Source organism: Typopeltis vanoorti, chromosome 1, assembly GCF_054136105.1.
Source record: "Typopeltis vanoorti isolate ZY-2024b chromosome 1, IOZ_Tvanoo_1.0, whole genome shotgun sequence".
Lineage (NCBI taxonomy): Eukaryota > Metazoa > Arthropoda > Arachnida > Uropygi > Thelyphonidae > Typopeltis > Typopeltis vanoorti.
Window position 1 is genome coordinate 119656160 of NC_143549.1, and position 18259 is coordinate 119674418.

At 37.2% G+C, this 18259-nt stretch overlaps 1 protein-coding gene across 1 annotated transcript in view; it reads right to left on the minus strand.

Moving 5' to 3' along the window:
* The window catches only part of Rpe (ribulose-phosphate 3-epimerase), a 54972-nt gene extending 49790 nt beyond the window's left edge, over positions 1–5182 (minus strand). The window contains exon 1 of the mRNA XM_090393212.1: positions 4769–5182. Coding sequence (XP_090249338.1) covers positions 4769–5008 — 240 coding nt within the window. The 5' untranslated portion in view covers positions 5009–5182. The remainder of the gene's footprint in view (positions 1–4768) is intronic.
* Positions 5183–18259: the final 13077 nt, after the last annotated feature.

The window sequence follows — 18259 nt, forward strand, 5'->3', positions numbered from 1 at the left end:
TTAAGAGTATTTGTTTAATTGTTGTGTGCTTAAGTGTGTGTTTTATTTTTATTTTACTGTATGCCATATTGTACATCATGTCACCTACGTGTAAAATAATGACAGGCAATTTCAGTGTGCATGATTTTGTTTGCTGCAACACGTGCAAACCAATTATGTTTTCCTCGTGCCAAGATTAAGGATGTTAGTGATGCTGTAAGTATGAAGAGAGTGAAGGGGAAAGATGTTTATTTCGGTTGGTTGTTGTTGTCGAGTCCATTGAAGAGCTTCTAGATATGACCGTGGATCTCTAGAACTGCATTGGATCTGTTGAACTTTGATGGAGTAGAGCTTTTCTCTAGAGTTATTGTCAATTTTCTGTACAGCAGCAACAATTGCTGGACAAGAATCCATATTTATTCTTGTCCAGCAATTGTTGCTGCTGTACAGAAAATTGAAAATAACCCTAGAGAAAAGCTCTACTCCATCAAAGTTCAACAGATTGCCAATGCAGTTCTCAGCATGTTCTATGCATGTTTCATAGCTCCTACTACTGTCTGGCTGAATTTTCATAGCTTTAAAATGTTCCATCCTTAGTCTCGTGATGATTGTGGTTGTGTCTCTATTTTCATTATTTTCATTCTTCTTCTTGATAGTTTGTTTTACCAATCTTATTTTGGTGACAGAGTTAGCATCAGTTAGTGATAGTGGATGTAATTTTTGAGGTAAGTATCTTGCTTTTTTGGCTAGTCTGTCTGCTCTCTCATTGTCTTCAATATTTACATGGGCTGGTATCCATTGTAGATATACAGTTCTTATTTTTCAAATTTAAAGTTGTTAGTAGTTCATGAATTTTTCTGTGTGAGTTTTGTTTTTCCATTTTTTAATACCTCAAGGCAGATTTTGAGTCACTGTAGATGGTTATTCTTTCTGTAATGTTTATTATTAGAGATTTATTATGAAGAGCATCTATTCTGATATTTGGGCTGGTATTATGGTATTATATATACTTATAACAGAGGTATTCAGAATAAGGGTGAGGAATTTTTGGCATTGTTAGCTCGACTTAGCCAAAAATTATAGACATTAGTGAGACTTCATTGACAGAGGATGATACAGTCAGGAGAAGGCAGGAATAGAATGAAAAGTTATAGTGTCTTCAGAGAGGATAGAAGGAACAGGATGATGGGAGTTGCTAAGGATAGCAGAAGAATTAAAGCCAAAAAGAGTAGAAACACATCAGAAGGACTGGGATGCAGAGGTCAGTTCACTTTATACTATCTGGTGTGAGATAGAGGCCAACAGAATGAAATATATAAATGATTGCTGCTATAATCCAGAAGCATAAAGCAGAATGTAGATGACATGTATTGGAAAATTAGAATGATGAGTGCAGGTCGAGTAATTATCATAGAGGATTTCAACTATGGGGACATGACTGGAAGGAGGAGGAAGTATCATAGAGAAGGAAGGAAAGAGCATTTCTTTAGCTAACTACCTAGGACAGCATATAATGGAGGAGACCTGAGGTTTGAGAGTGCTGGAGCTGGTCATAGTATCAAAGAACTCAACAGCAACCAATCTAGCTACAATACTTCTGCTTGAGAAAAATTTCCAAAATCAGAGACAGCATGTCTGGCATTTAAGAATTCTCTGTTAAGAAGGGATATGTGGAATTACAAAGCAGGTGGTGATGATGATGAAATGCTGAGGGGTCAGCATTCAGCAGTGTCATGACAAAGATTTTGGAGGCCAGAGATGCTGGTGATGAATGAGCGGGTAGTCAAGGGATGTCTGAAGAAAACAGTTCGTCAGACTGTACACCCAGAGCCAGAAGGATATATCAGGTAGGACTTAGGCGGATTAATAGCATCATCCAGACAAAGAAAAAGTTATGGAATGAATATAGCCAATAGAGTCCAATGCTTAAAGATGCCTCCAAAACAGAAGTAATAAATTATATGCCACTCAGCATCTCAGTGGCTGAGTGCTGGTTAAGATATTAGAGAAATTGGTGAAAAACAGAATTCAGGACAGAGTGAATAGGAACATGGTTTTGTGAAGGGTAGGTCTTGCCTTAGTAATTGGCTTACTTTTCATAATCAAGTGACAATGGAGTTGGATAAAGGAAATGGATACTCAGATATCACTAGAATTTGAAAAAGCATTTGACAGGATTCCATATAGAACTCTATTACATTAACTGAAGCAAATGGAGATGAATATGAATCTGGTGATTTGGATTAGAGGGAGGCTGATAGATATCAAAGAGTAAATTATGGAGAAGTTGAGTCCAGGAGAAGGGTGACTAGTGGTGTACCAAAGGGTGAAGTACTTGGTCTCTGATGTTTAATTTGCAAATCAATGATATAGGAAATGATTTGACATGAAATATTCAGTTGTTTGCTGATGATGCAAAAACTGGGAAGAGTGATTATTATAAATGAGGGCAATGCAGAGATTCTGTAGGATGACCTAAACATACTAGCAGTATGGATAAAGGTAAAGAGCTGCCAGTTAATGTGGCCAAGTATAAGGTTTGGAAAGTGATCACAAGCTGTGTACTGTACTGATGGAACTGAACTGCAGGAAACTGATGAAGCCAGGGACTGAGTATGATTATGGCAGGAAGTTGCAGTTGAAGGACATATTGCGAAGGTATCCAATACAGCAAATCAGATTATGTGCTTGTTGAAGAACACATCAACAAGCAGGGATAGAGAAGTTATTGTTCCTGTTATTTATAAGATCACATCCATACTACTGAATATAAATCTGGTCACCTGGATTCTGTGGGGATGAAGTGGTGGATAGGATCCAGAGGTGAATGATAAAGATCATGGAAGGACTGTGGAATGCTTCCTATGAGGATAGAGTGAAGATATGTGGGCTTCAAAAACTAGCTGATAGGAGAAAAAGAGGAGACACGATAGCAGCATATAAGTTATTCAAGAGATTTTATAGGATTGACACTGAACTGAAGACTTTTTTTCAGTGCATGATAGGAAAGGAAACAATGAGGGGTCACTCAAGGAAATTGTATAAAGGTGTGATTAGCAAGGTTGTTATGACTAGATTTTTTCTTGAAGGGTGGTGCATGGGTGGAATGGGTTGCCAGAGGTGGTTGTGAGTGCTTCATCAATGAATCAGTTTAAGGAGGGGTATGATAGGTATTGTGTGAATAATTCATCAGCCACAATGAATCTTCTCACTCCATAGAGATATGTGTATGTTAATAATAATAATCTGATTTTATTTTTGTTACCATACCAGACACTAACAGGCAAAACCTGTTAGCGCTTTGTACTGCTCCTGAGCTTGTTGCTTTTTTTGCTTATAACCCTTCATTCCTTTATTTTATTTCATTTGCAACTGTTACTTAATGATCCTACTCATCCATCTACATCCTGACCCTGGATATACTGTCTTACTGCTTCTTTCAAACATTTGACTATCTTCCACTTACTGCTAATATTTATCCCTTTAAGAATCTGCTATGGCATTGCTTCCATCTCTGGTGCTCCCAAGTCTCCCCCATCATATGCTCTCAAGAACACATATATTTAACTGAAATAATACACTAACCTCACAGCCTTAGTTGCTTCATCTTTAACTTGATTGGAAACACCTGAGTTTGAATCCTGTGTAGGATGTGCAGACCCTTTATAAAAGTTTTTCAGTAAAGGACCAAATTATAAACAGTCGAAGGCATCAGGTTAGACACTATGCATTACCCAAATTGATGGGGCAGACATCATGCCAAAATTAAGACATTTCATCTCATCATTAAGGTTGGTATAAAACCTATTAAGTGGAAGGAAGTATATAATCAGCCCTAAACAACCAGTTTAATATACGGTACATTATGGAGAGGGGGGTTGATTAAACACTCTTCTTGAAGAGTAAATAATAACTACAATCTTGATTTTATAAGTTCATCACATTTACCAAAGGTCAAGTAATGTGGATGGGTTAAGGGTTCAATATGTAGCTTTTGTTATATTTCTACCATCAGAAAAAACTACAGCAGAAGACATTTCAATAATTTATTGATTATGGTGCTGGATAATGATGCCTATTTGCTAAATAGGCATCATTAAATTGCTTAGTTTACTAGTGTGCAATTCAAACTTAACAGAAGCAATTTATCACATAATCACTTTCTTGGCTCTACCAGTCCTTTCATAAAATAAACAAGGCTGTACAACTAGAGCTTTGTGTGCCTGTGCACACAAAGCTCTAGCTGGGGAACCTCGAAAAATTAGGGCCAATTTAAGGCCCCCAAACAATAGGGGAGGGAAGGTGGGTGGGCTCCCAGAGCACTCTAGCTCCTTAGGATAAGTGTAAGTATGGCCCTGAAAATGAATGCTATAAAGCAGTGGCAAACTGTGATTATCGCTTGGGGTTATGAGTTTCTTTGTCGAGTCCACTGAAACATTCTCTTCTATTCTCTTACATTCCTGGGATCCTTTTTTTTTTAATGACTAAGCAGCTAAGGTTTTGATGCCGCATAAGCCTGTAAATTGTGTGCGTTTTCTTCTCCAGATGTACCTACTCTGTGGAATGAAAAACTTTCGAGATTGGAACCCAAGTCTCTCCAACCAAAGGACATTAGAAATACCACTCTATGGGGACTCTCTTTCTGACTTTCGAAATGCAATGTTTCACTGTAGAACAGTAATTATATCAGTGATTACTTTATAAACATTTACATCACACCTCCATGGAATAAGAACAATAATCGTGGGCAGACTTCCTGATTAGAAAGATTAATACTACTTAAGGTTACCTTGTCGGGATTAGCAACCATCATATGCATATCAAAAAATGCATTCGGAATCTTTCTTCTCAAACACTTCACAACAGGATGACCGAAAGTAAGATTGGGCACAAAGTGGCCATCCATCACATCAAGATGAAGATAATCAGCACCATTGTCTAATAATCTTTGACATTCAGCTGCTAGATCAGATAAATCAGCATTTAAAATTGATGGTCCTATCTTGCAGACTAGTCCGGTATCACTCATGACTAAGAAACTAGTTCGAGTTATATATTTTAGAAAAGTAATGGATTATCTTGGAAACACCAACTATACCTCAGAAGTTTAATACATTCTTATTTATGCTAGCGAAAGAGAGAAACGTCGAAACACATAATACAAAATCACATGGAACAATTACTTGGAGATTAGTCGTGAGTAAAGTAGCGCCACGTGTTGTAGAAAGTTTTTCCTTGGTTTTCAAAGAAAATTGTATTAGGCAAGAAATTACATTCATGTGTTAATCCCACCCAGATTGAGAAAAACAAAGTACCGTATGTACTTTACGTATCTCCCCAATTGGGCTACTTGTGTATTATTATTATTATTATTATTATTATTATTATTATTATTATTATTATTATTATTATTATTATTACCACGAGCTACTCCAGGAGTCCTTAGACTCATCGAGGGAGGCCCTAAACATCATGTTCACACAGCTGTTCAACATTCTCACAGTATCTATCATACCTTGTCTTGAACTCGCTCACTGTCATAGCACCCACAACAGACTCTGGCAGCTTATTCCACTCATTTACCACTCTAAAAGTAAAGAACCCAGCTCTAACACCCCTGCTAACCACGCTCTTGCCCAGCTTCCATGGGTGTCCCCTAGTTCTCCCACCACCAGTCCTGATCTCAAAAATATCATCTGAATTAATCCTATAGAATCCTTTTAGCAATTTGAATGTCTCAATCATATCTCCCCTTTTTCGCCTATCAACTAGTTTCTGCAACCCACAAATCTTCAACCTGTTCTCATATGGTGCATTCCATAGACCTGCTATCATCTTAGTCACTCGCCTCTGGATCCTCTCAACCTCCTCCCCATCAAGAAGGAACCGAGGTGACCAAATCTGGGCACAGTAGTCGAGATGAGGTCTTATCAGGGCTCGGTACAGAGGTACAATAACTTGTTTTTCTCTGCTCGTCAAGGTATTTTTCAACAACCAAGTGAGTTGATGAGCTGATTTAGCTACTTTCGCAATGTGCCCCCTAAACTTCATCTCCCTATCCACCAACACTCCCAAGTCCCTGGCCTCATCAATCTCTTGGAGTACAGTTCCACCAATGTGGTATACTGCTGCTAATCTTTTCACTCCGAAATGCATAACCTTACATTTTGTCACATTAAATTGACATCCATTCTCCTTAGTCCAGAACTCCAATCTATCTAAGTCATCTTGCAAGACTTTGACATCTTCTGCATTCACTATCGCCCTACCCAACTTTGCATCATCAGCGAACAAATGAACTGTCCCACTTAGACCATTCCCTATATCGTTAATGAACAGATTAAACAGCAGTGGTCCAAGAACAGAACCCTGTGGCACACCACTAGTCACAGGCCGTTTTTTGGACTCTACTCCTGAATAAACTACTCTTTGATATCTCTCCATCAACCACCCAGCTATCCATCTCACCAACCCTATATCCATTCCCATATGTTGTAGTTTACGGATTAGAATTCCATGTGGTATCCTGTCAAACGCCTTTGCCAGGTCCAGCAGTATCACTGTAAACCCATTTCCCTTATCCAGTTCAGCCGTCACCCTGTTATAAAACTTGAGCAAGTTACTGAGGCATGATCTACCCTTCACAAAGCCATGCTGTCCTCTGTACAGTATCTCATTTTCATCAATCCATTCCTGTATTTTTCCCTTGACTACTTTCTCCAAGACCTTGACAACGACTCCTGATATGCTGATCGGTCGGTAATTTGCAACCATAGTCTTGGATCCTCCTTTATGCAGTGGAACTATTTTCCCCTCTTTCCACGCCTTCGGGACTAAGCCAGACCTGAGACTCAGATTAAACAACATGGTCAAGGGCACTGATAATTCATTAGCCGCTTCATGCAAGACCCGTGCCGGTATACCATCCAATCCCACAGATGTATTCACATTAAGGTTCTGTAATAGACTATTCACCTCCACTTCATTCATCACAATTCCCATATAAACTAATGGGTCCTTCATATTTTCAATGTCACCACCTGGATGATATACTTTTGCAAATTGCACGCTCAGTAACTCCACTATATCGACTGGTTCAGTGAACTCTTTACCATCGTCATTCCTTAAAATCATTTTGCCATGTACAGTTTTTTTCTTGCTTGCAGCATATTGAAAGAACTGTTTGGGATTCTCTTTTGCTTGCATAGCTAGTTTCCTTTCATAATCGGCTTTTGCTGTTTTTACCACACTCGTTACCCTTCTAGCCTGTACTTTATACCGTTCGTGTGCCTGCAAGTCACCCCTTTCTTTAAATTCCTTCCATAGTTGTTTCTTTTTTTGCAGTTCAAGCTTAATGGTGTTATTCATCCATTTAACCTCTCCTTGTTTCACTATTGGGACCTTAGGTATACAATCAGCCATAACCTCTTGTAAATGCTCTTTGATCACTTCCCATGCTCTATCGACGTCCAGCCCTTGCAGTTGTACATGCCATGGCACTGATCCAAGCAATCTCCTAAGCTTGTCATACTTGCCAGCACGGTAATTCCACATATGCCCTGTCTTAATCACAAATTTCACACCTTTAGCCACCTCCCAGGTCAAGACCTTATGATCACTGTCACCAATAGGTGGCAGCATGGTCATATTCATTACAGTCAAATTCTCAGATACTATTACCAGGTCAAGCACTCTCACACCCCTAGTATTTTCAATTACATGCTGTTTCAGATAGTTATCCCTTAATAATTGAATAAAATCCATTTCCTTCCTCACATGTGTCCTCTCCTCCTTCCAATCAATGTTACCATAGTTGAAATCCCCCATAATAATTACCCTCCTTCCACTCATTTCATCAATTTGTTTATGCATACCATCTCCACCATCTATTCCATCACCTGGTCTATAGCAGCACCCAACTGTATATTTTATTCTGCCAGTATCAATCTCACACCAAATAGCCTCAAATGAGCTCCTTTCACTATCCTGCAATACTTCAATTCTCCTTGGCTGCAGTTCATCAGCTATTATCAATAACATCCCTCCCCCAATTTTATTCTCTCTGTCCCTCCTAAACATACTATAACCTACACATTCTATCCCACTAACTATATCATCTTCCGTCAGCCATGTTTCACTAATGCCAATAACCTGTGGCCAGGAAGAGCCAATCAAGGCCAAAAATTCTTCCTTCTTGTTCCTAATACTCCTGGCATTAGCCTGGCAATACTCCTGGCTTATGTCACTAGACCGCATAAAATTTTCTTATAAACAAGATATAAACATGATAATTTTCTTATAAACAGGGGGGGATAAGAAAGGAAGATAGAATATCTACAAAACTTTTTGCATCTGCCTTAGAATTAAATTGGAAGAATTGAGGGATTAACATTACCAGAGAGGTTGACTCATCTATGTTATATTGATGATATAGTTCTCTTAGCACATTAGATATAGAAAATCTAGAAATAAAATTAAAGGAACTAGCTGAAATATCTAGTCATAGTAGGTTGAAAATAAGCATAAACAAAAGGAAAATAACAGTGAATGAGAATTTAACACCAATAAATTAAGACTGGAAGATGAAGAAATGGAGAAAGTGGATTAATTGGTTTAGTCCACAACAAGCCGTAAAAATTAAAGATGGAGAAATTGAAAATTAAAAGGAAAAATAAACTAGTTAGAACTAGTTATAAGGATAAATGAAAGATGTCTTTAAAGGTGATATTCCCTTTAATTTGAAGAAGCAATCTTTTGATCCATATTTCTTATCTCAAATACATATGATAATGAAACCTGTAATTCCAGCCCATATGGTTTACCAACCCAGAAAATAGCGGAAACGAATATGCTTAGTGTGACAGATGGAAAGACTTTATAATACTTTCCCTTTTGTTAGGATCTAGAACAAATGTACAGGATATTGACATTTACATTATGAGATCAAAATGGAAACTAGACACATTGCAAGACATAACGACACAAGATGGCCTTAATTATTAATAGAATATAGACAGAATAGATGTAAGATGAAATTCTTGGAATTGTGGGAATACAATGGCTGAGAAAAGCAGAAAACAGTCTTGAATGGAGAAAACCGGGGGGGAACTCTGCAAACAGCAATGGATTGATCTAGGTAGGAAAAAATAATAAAAATCCAAGGTACTTAGCTGAAGGGCTACCACAAAATTTTTTCCATTCAGTTCTGTTGAATTTTTTTCATCAACACCTCGAATTTTGCCCTACTCAATTTTCTGTTCGTTGTTTGGAGTTACTGTAGTAAATGTTGTTGCTGTTTTGGAATTACAGTATAAGCAGATAAGGGTGACGTCAGTCTAGAAAGAAATCATCTGGATAACTCACTGTTCACTTGAAAGACACCCCTATAAGCATTCTTTATGTATTCAAGAATTCTATCCAATATGTTTGCAAAAAAAGGACATTGTCCTAAATCTCCAGAGGGGGAAACCCTGCTGTCCTATTAGAGGATGTTAATTGATCTTTGAATGAATATCCCATCTATCTTTGCTTCATAGGTGGGATACAAGTCATGATTTTCCAAGTTAATTGTTTGACAGACCCTGTCAACATGTCTTGTGTCATTTTAAGACAACACACTTGGATTACAACGAATCAATGTTCTTATGGTAGTCGAATTTACAACTATTTATTTTTGAAGGTTAGCCAACATCATTTTAGGATAAAAAAGATAGCCATCATGAGATTTCTATCCATCTCGATAAAGGTTGTAAAAGAAGTAGCACCACCTTTTTCAAAAAACATTGTAATCATTCTGGAGAGCATCTTTCTCTCTGAGTCCAGAAGTGATTAAAAAATTAGCTAACGCATTTCGTTTTTCCCTAAAGGAATAAGAGGGACATTTAAATTTTATTATCAATGGCAGAATAAAGAGTATTCATAGCCAGGGCAAAGAGCAAAATTTTAATGTACCTCTTTAACCATCACACTTGGAGTCTAAACAAGCTGTAGGCATGAATGTTTTGCGAACATCTGTAGGTAATAGATGAATATAATTGCTTGATGTGTGACAATTATGCTATTTATTCGAAGCTATAAAACTTAAAAGTGTTTCATCATGGCTTTACGGAATGAAAAACCGAAGTTTCTGGAAGGGGAAAGAACCCTTCCAGCTTTATAGACCAGTTAGCTTATTATTATTATTATTATTATTATTATTATTCCTGATACCTCCAAGGAGTCCGAAGACTCATCGCGGGAGGACATCTTCAACTGTCTCTACACCTTACCTCTACTACGAATCAACGCCATCTACCGCCCACCTCCAACACTACCACAACTAGTAATTTTTGTCTGTAAATTGCGTGTGTTCTGAAGGGCCGATTTGTATGTATGCGGGATGAAAAACCCGAGTTTCCGGGAGAAAAAAACCTGCTACCTTCGTATGAGATCGGCTAACTCACCATCGATTGAAATCGACCAGATAAAGATTCCTCCCGTCGCGACGAGAATCGAACTTAGGCCTATTCCAATCGAAGGGCGCAATGTACCGTCGTTCTTCCAATTGCGCTACGGAGGCGCTTAAAAATATGATAAAAAATATGATAAAAAAATACACTCCTCACTGCTAAATTGTCCGAATAAAGCGCTTCACGAGTTCGATTTTAGTCGCCGACTCTTCTCTCCCATAGTCCTAATTGGACCGTTGGGTCATTCATGGCAGGTAGGTGATATCCTTTGTTAGCCTCCTCCAATCATCTCGGTCTCTTGTTCTTGATGTCAGTTGAGAAAGGTAGGAATTTTTCAATTTTTTAATGTTACTATTATTATTATATGACACCTCCAGAGAGTCCAAAGACTCATCGAGGGAGGACACCAACTCTACAACTCTCTGTTTCCAACACTTAATCCACCAATTACAACGGCACAAACGCCGTCTACCATCTAGCACCACTATCACCACCACCATTTCACAGACAATCACAAACATCCATGCCCACGACGGAATTCGAACCTGTAGCCTTTTGGATGGAGAGCGGATACACTAACCACTCGGCCAACCAGGCTGGCTGAGTCAGTCCATGTTATCAGTGCATTTTAATTGAGGTCGACCGCAAACCCTTGATCCCGGAATGATTACTTCTAGTGCTTTGCTTTCGAATGACATTAGCCCTCTCCACATGTCCGAACAATTTCACCTGTCTTACTCCGATAACTGTCAGAATATTTTCCCTTTTTCTCCAATCTATTGAATCGACCAGTTTTCGGACATTTTCATTGGTTTTTGTGAGCGGTATAGGAAATTCTGAAGTCTTCTGTAAGTTTTCATTTGAAAAGATAGGCGTCTCCTCTCATCTTCCCTCAATAAAGTCCAGTCTTCGCAACCATAGAAGAGGATAAAATTCACCAAGTTGTCAATTATTCGTAGTCTGGTTGTGATTGTTATTCTGTTACCTCACTACAATGCTTTTAACTTCTGTAGGGCCACAGTTACCTTAGCAATTCGATATTTCATGTCGGTTTTTGAACAACCATCTTGACTGAACGTGCTTCATAGATAAGTGAACTTATTTACATTCTCAGTTTGTTTATTGCCAATTTGTATCTTTAAGAATTCAATGTCTGATTTTGAGGTTATCTTATCATTGTTTTTGTTTTTTGTAGGTTTACATATAATCCACATTTCTTTAATATTCCGAAAATGCGGCCAGTTATCTCTTGTACTTCTTCTTCACTTCTGTGAGAAGATCGATATCGTCTGCAAAATGTAAGTTATTTATTCTTAGTCCGCCAATTATTATTCCACTGTCATATTCATGAAGAGCTTCATCTATGACATATTCCAGAAAACAAGTAAAAAGAAGAGGGGACAAGATGCATCCCTGTCTTATCCCCCCATTCTCTCCAGAACAGTTCACTGCTGTAATTTTTAATTTCAATTCTCATTTCAGATGAGCAATAAAAAGATTTAATAATCCTAATGATTTTGTTGTCAATATCATAATGCTCTAAAATTTTCCATAATGCCTCGTGCCATATTGAGTCAAAAGATTTTTGAGGGTCTAAAAAGTTGATTAATTTGTTATGTTCTATGTATTTTTCACCTAGTATGTGTATTGTAAAAATATGGTCGATTGTACTTCTGTCCTGAAATCTGCTTGTTTTCTCATAGTCTACTTTCTATTTTCTTTTCGATTCTTGACAATAGTATTTTTAACAGGATTTTGCATGGATAAGGCTTATTGCTCTGTTGTTTATATATTTATTGCTGTTGCCCTTTTTAGGAATAGGTACAAGGACAGAAGTCTGCCAATCAGAAGGCCAGGTCTCTGTGTTCCATACGTCCTGGAATAAATGTAGCAAGGTAGCTATGATGATGTCACCTCCTTCGCGTATCAGTTCCATTGTAACACCATTAATTTGGCTATTTTCCTATTTTTGAGGAGCTAACTGCTGCAATGACGTCTTCTTTTAATATCGAGTAATCTGCTTCCTCCGAACTGCCTGGCAAAATTACGTCCAAAATATCGTCAGTTAGTTGAAGGTCCTTTTGAAACAGCTTAGTGCGTAACATTTCCATCTATCAACTATTTTCTGGTTGTCCCTGATAGGAGATCCATTTTCATCTTCTATGATCCAATTAATTGCAGTAAAAGGTTTGGTTAACTTATTGATAATTTGAAAAGCACTTTTAGAATTTTTTTTTAGTCCTCTTCTATATTTTTGCATTCATCTAATACCCATAAGTTTCTAGCATGTTTGATTTTTTTTAATAATCTTAGTAATAATTTTATACTGTTCTCTATTATCACCTAGCCTGTGTAGCTCGTGGATGTGGCGTTTGCACACCACCGCGCTTGGCCGCACGAAGGAAGGCTTGGTTTCGAGTCTAGTCGGCGACTAGAGGAAATTTTTCTAAGCCTTTTTTCGATCGGTTCCCGAGTTAGTTGATCTCTGGCACGGGCGAGCAGGTTTCACCCCGGAAACTCGGGTTTTTCGTCCTGTAAACTCAAGAAAATCGACCGTAGAACCCACATTATTTCAGACATTAAATATATTGTGTTAGGGTTAGGGACCACGAGATGGCGGCACATTTGAGCCGTCTCTCTTCACTGCGTACCGCTTAATTAGTGATAGCCTTGGGCCATCTGTCTCTGATTGGATACCAGTGGAGATTGAACTGCCCACTCAGTCTCCAAAAGTTAGATAGGGCTAAATGGCCTCGCCTACTCCCGTATACAGGAATAAAAAGGCGTTAGCTGATTTTTTTTTCTCTATTATCACCACTATTAATATGAGATTTCAAATATCTTCTTTCGTCGCATAGGTCCAAAATATTTTTGGTTATCCATGGTTTATTTATTTCCCTTTTGTGTCCAAGGATTTGTTCAGCTGCCTCAGTTATCTTTTGTGAGAAGTAGTTGGTTTTAGATTCGATATTATTATATTTCTTGAAGCTTATTTGTTTTAATTTGTATTTATGTAGATTATTTTTTGTGAGCTTTTAAATTTTCTATATTATATCTTTTTCGAGTTGATTTTGTAGGTAGTATTTCTCTTATTTTCATATTTACAGTTGTAATGACCATATTGTGGTCGCTGCCAATGTCGGCTCCAGGAAATGATCTGGTTCTTGTGATGTTGATGGAGTTTTGAAGTGTTGTGCTTATAAGGATAAATTCAATTTGGTTGTATGTTTTACCATCAGGGGAAGTCCATGTACATCTTCTGGAAGGTTTATGGGAAACAGAGTGTTAGTAATGGTGAGTTCATTTTGTGAGGCAAAATTGATTAATTCAAAACCTGTTTCGTTTGTTTCCCCATAGCCATACGGTCCGACAAATGAGAAATAATCCTTGCCCATGTCTGTTCCAATTTTGGCATTCCAATCGTCCTGTGTAATCAAAAGGACTTTTCTATTCACTCTGGTGATTGTTGCATTCAGTTAGCCATAAAACCCTTTTACTTCGGAGTCCTCGTGGGCATAGACCTGTATGATGGTGATATTGAGTGATTTTCCTCTTATGTAGACTAGAGCAATTCTGCTATTAATAGGATTGTATTCCATGAGAGAATTTCGTGATGATTTGTGTACCAAAAATCCGACACCTTCTTTACCGCTGCAGTCACATCCAGAGTAAAGAAGCAAATGTCCTTCAAGTGTTGTTAGCTCTCTTGTTTTGGGCCACTGAATTTCGCAAAGTCCGTGCTGAAGTAATTTGAGTTGGCCGGATTGTAGTAGAGTCCTAATATTCCTGGTTCCGGTCATTAAATGGTTGCGTAGTCTGAATCTGGAACCAGTTTTTCCAGACGCCGCCTAGAGGAACTTTTTCTAAGCCTTTTTTCGACTGTTTAACAAATTAGTCGATCTCTGCCACGGACAAACGGGATTTTTTCTTCCAGAGACTCGGATTTTTAAACTGAATGATCGACCGTAGAATGCCCACTATTTTCAGATGTTATGCATCAAGTGATGGCGACTCTTCTTTTGCATCGCCTGTTCTGTCATACACATGGTCACACCTGTATATCCAAATCGTAAGCATAATTGCAATAATTATAATTGTTTGTACTCTGCTTAACGTTTTCACCTTTAGTCAAAATATTAGATTTTTTATTAGATTTAATATTAGATTTAATTTTTTATTTGATTCTGTGGCATCCATTTTTTCACAAGATTTCAGATTTCGTCTGCTTTTTTACAATAAATCATCATGTGGTAAAGTGTTTCCGGCTGCTGACAGAATTGACGGGTTGCAACACTATCTACCAGTAATCCTTTTGCCACAACCCACAATTTATTTGGCAAACATGCATGAAAAAAAAATCTGCTGACGCCTTTTATTCCCTATAGCGAGTAGGCGAGGCCGTTTTAGTCCTATCTAACTCTTGGAAATTGAGTGCACATTTCAATCTCCACTGGTACCCAATCAGAGATAGCTGACCCAAAGCTTTCACTAATTAAGTTGCACGCAGTGAAGAGACGGCTCAACAAGTTCCGCCATCTCGTGGTCCCTAGCAGTAACACCATATATTTAATGTCTGAAACAGTTTGTGCTGTACGGTTTCGTTTACAGGACGAAAAAACCCGCTTGCCGGTTCAATAGCTCGACTAACTCGGGAACCGGTCGAAAAAAAGGCTTAGAGAAATTTCCTGCATTTGCCGACAAGATTTGAAATGAAGTCTTCCTTCATTCCGTCAAGCACTGTGGTGAGCAAACGCCACATCCACTGAACTAAATATTCTCTATGCAAACATGCATGATGAACTTTAAAGAAAATGTTTTATAGAACGGACATATTGGAAGACGAAATACATTGTTTAAGACTGAGCTTAGTTTGATATCTCCTCTTTTTTGTTCTCGATCCTGAGGTTTATTTTTGAAAATGGTTCTAGATAGTTTTGCATATATTACTCTTGATTTTGTATGCAGTAACTTCTCAATGCTGAAATTTTCTTCTATAAACCGGTATCCTTCAGCCATTTCAGTAAACATTCATGTCTGTCTTTTTTTTAATCGAAGGAAAAAATTCTCATGACTTTGTCAGGAAGGCACTTTTTTAGAACGGCAACGGTTCATATTCCTTTTCTACAACCATGAATATGAACCAACGGCGCGGTTCATATCGTGAGCCCCATATGTGTCTCGCAAAGAGCCTCTGAATTTTATCTGCCCATTGTTCGTGGTATAGAATGTTAGATATTTTGTACTACAATCGAGAGGTTAAGTACATAATGCAAATCCTAGCTCTGCCTCCCATAGAAAGGTGTCTATTTCGCATATTGTTATTATTTTTTTTAATATGGCTTCGTACAACTCTTTCTATTGATCTACATTTATGTCTGCACCTCCAATTTTTATTCCTAATACTGGCAAGTAGTGTTTTCTCAACATTCCGGCGGGAATGTTGAGAAAGAATGTTGATTTTAGGTGGCTTTTTCCAGTCGCTGACCACCAAATAGCAAGACTTTGCCACGTTTATCCTAAGAGCTGAGGTCTTTGCAAAGGAGTCCAATATTCGTATTGTTTCCTCCATGGATTTTTCATTTTCTAGAGTGAGTGTCATGTCATCGGCATAAGCTGGCAATTTTGCTTCGTTTTCTCCATGAATATTTGTCCACTGAATTTGTTTCTGTGTGTTTAATGCTGTAATTAGTGGTTCAAGTGCTAATAAAAAGAGCACCATAGAGAGAAAGAGAGAGAGGGGGGGGAGGCTCGCCTTGTAGTACGAAACAATTGCTTTGAATAGGTGCGGAGAGTTTTTTAATTTATTATTATACGCCTTTCCGTATTTTTAATAAGTTCTTGAAGTTTGCTCCAAATCCTACTTCTTTTATTACTTCAAAGATCTATTGATGGCTAACTGTGTCAAAAGCAATTTCGATATCTAGACTTAGTAATATGCATACTCTGTTGGTCAATTGATAGTATTGGTATATACATCTATGATGTGTTATGGTATCTCTTATATTTCTTCCTTTAACTGCGCATGGTTGATAAGGTAGTACAAGTTTCTGTAGAAATCTCTGTTTTCTGGTTATGAGAACTTTTGAATTTATTTGATAATTTGTATTTAACATCGTTATACCTCTCCATTTTTTTTTATATCTTTCAGTTTTTCTGGATCGGAAACTTTCGGTATTAAGGTGATTTATTCACTGTAGAAGTTTTCTGGTTTTGCAGGTGTTTCTAACATTTGTCTAATCATCCTTATAAACAAGTTTTCAAACTTTTGAAAATTTCTTTTGTAGAATTCACCAGTTAAGCCATTTGCTCCGAAGATTTTCCTCTTGGGAGATTCTGCATTGTATGCTTGCATTCCAATGTTGTGATCGGGTATAAACCTCTTCAGCCTCCATTTGAATTATTTGGGTTAAAATGACAAGAATTTATTTCATTCAATGGTATCACTCTCTTTTTCTGTGAATAGAGCTGTAAAGTGTTTCTGAGTCATCTTCAGCTTGCAATTTTTCCCCTTTATAATGCCAAGCATTTATCCTTCTTTAGTTATTTTCTCTTTACAACAGCCAGGCAGTGGATGTTTTGCCATCAGCATTTTCTCCAGCTTTTAAAGGCCGCTGTAACCATGCACCTTCCGTTTTCTTGTGTTGTAGTTCTTTGATTATATTTTTTGCTCGATTTATTTCTGCTTTTATTTGTCTGTCTGTTCTGTCTGAGTAGTATAAACTAGATAAACGTTTTAAGATCTTCATGTTCTCTCTTTTGCCGGTTCTTTATTGTACCTTCCATTCAGATAGCTGCCTTTTTGATATTTAATTTAAATGTTTCCCACGCACCGATTGAATTTTCATCTTTTTTTTTTTCGGCTTCTGCTATTATATTTTCTACTTCTGTATTAAATTCATTTTCTTCTATTAGCTTTTCATTGAATTTTCATAATGAAAGGTTCGAAAAAATAAATATTTTTAGTTTTTCTTTTTGGTAATACTGAAGTTTAGCCTCTACCGTGTGGTGATCACTGAATACGACTGGAGTATGCTTAACGCTCTTTTCAGTTATTCCTCGATGGATTGGAAGGTAAATTCTATCTATTCTAGATGCATTACCTGGAGTGAAATGGGTGAATTCTTTTTTTTTTTTTTTTTTTCGTATATAAAATCTATCAGTAAGTCCACAGTCTTTAAAGATGTTATTGTTTTCATTTTGTGGTACTCCAGTTATTTTCTCTTGGTCTTTTAGCTCATTTTCTATAAAATTCTTGTCCCATGCTGCGCAGATTTTGTTGGCCCATATACATTAATAAATGTGCTATATTTATTAATGTATATGAGCCAAATATACATTAATTAAAATAACAAATAAACAGATATACTACTATATCTGTTTCTAAAATTTTATGACTTAATGGTACCTCATGAGAAAATGTATTGGTTGCGTTTTATTAGAGTTACAAGTCCACCACTATTACAATTATTTGCAAATTCGTAGATTAAGATATAATGGGCATTTATTATTTTTTTCAAAATTTTGAACGAGTTATTATAATATCTGGAAAAGGTTTAAATATTTCGTTTTACTAGTAAATTTTGAAAATCCTTATAATTTAGATCATTACAATTTAAGCACATAAGTTCCATGCAGTGTGTTATTTATATTGTTATTCATACAGTTTTCTTTTTTTCACTGCCTTTCTTTTAATTTCTTACTCTAGTGATATGTGGAATGAGTTTTATTTTCATCCTTCTCTGTTTTGGGTTACAAAGGCCACTCGTTATCGCTGGTGATATATACTTTATTTCTCTTTGCATTTTAATGTTACCAATGGTTTCAGGATATTG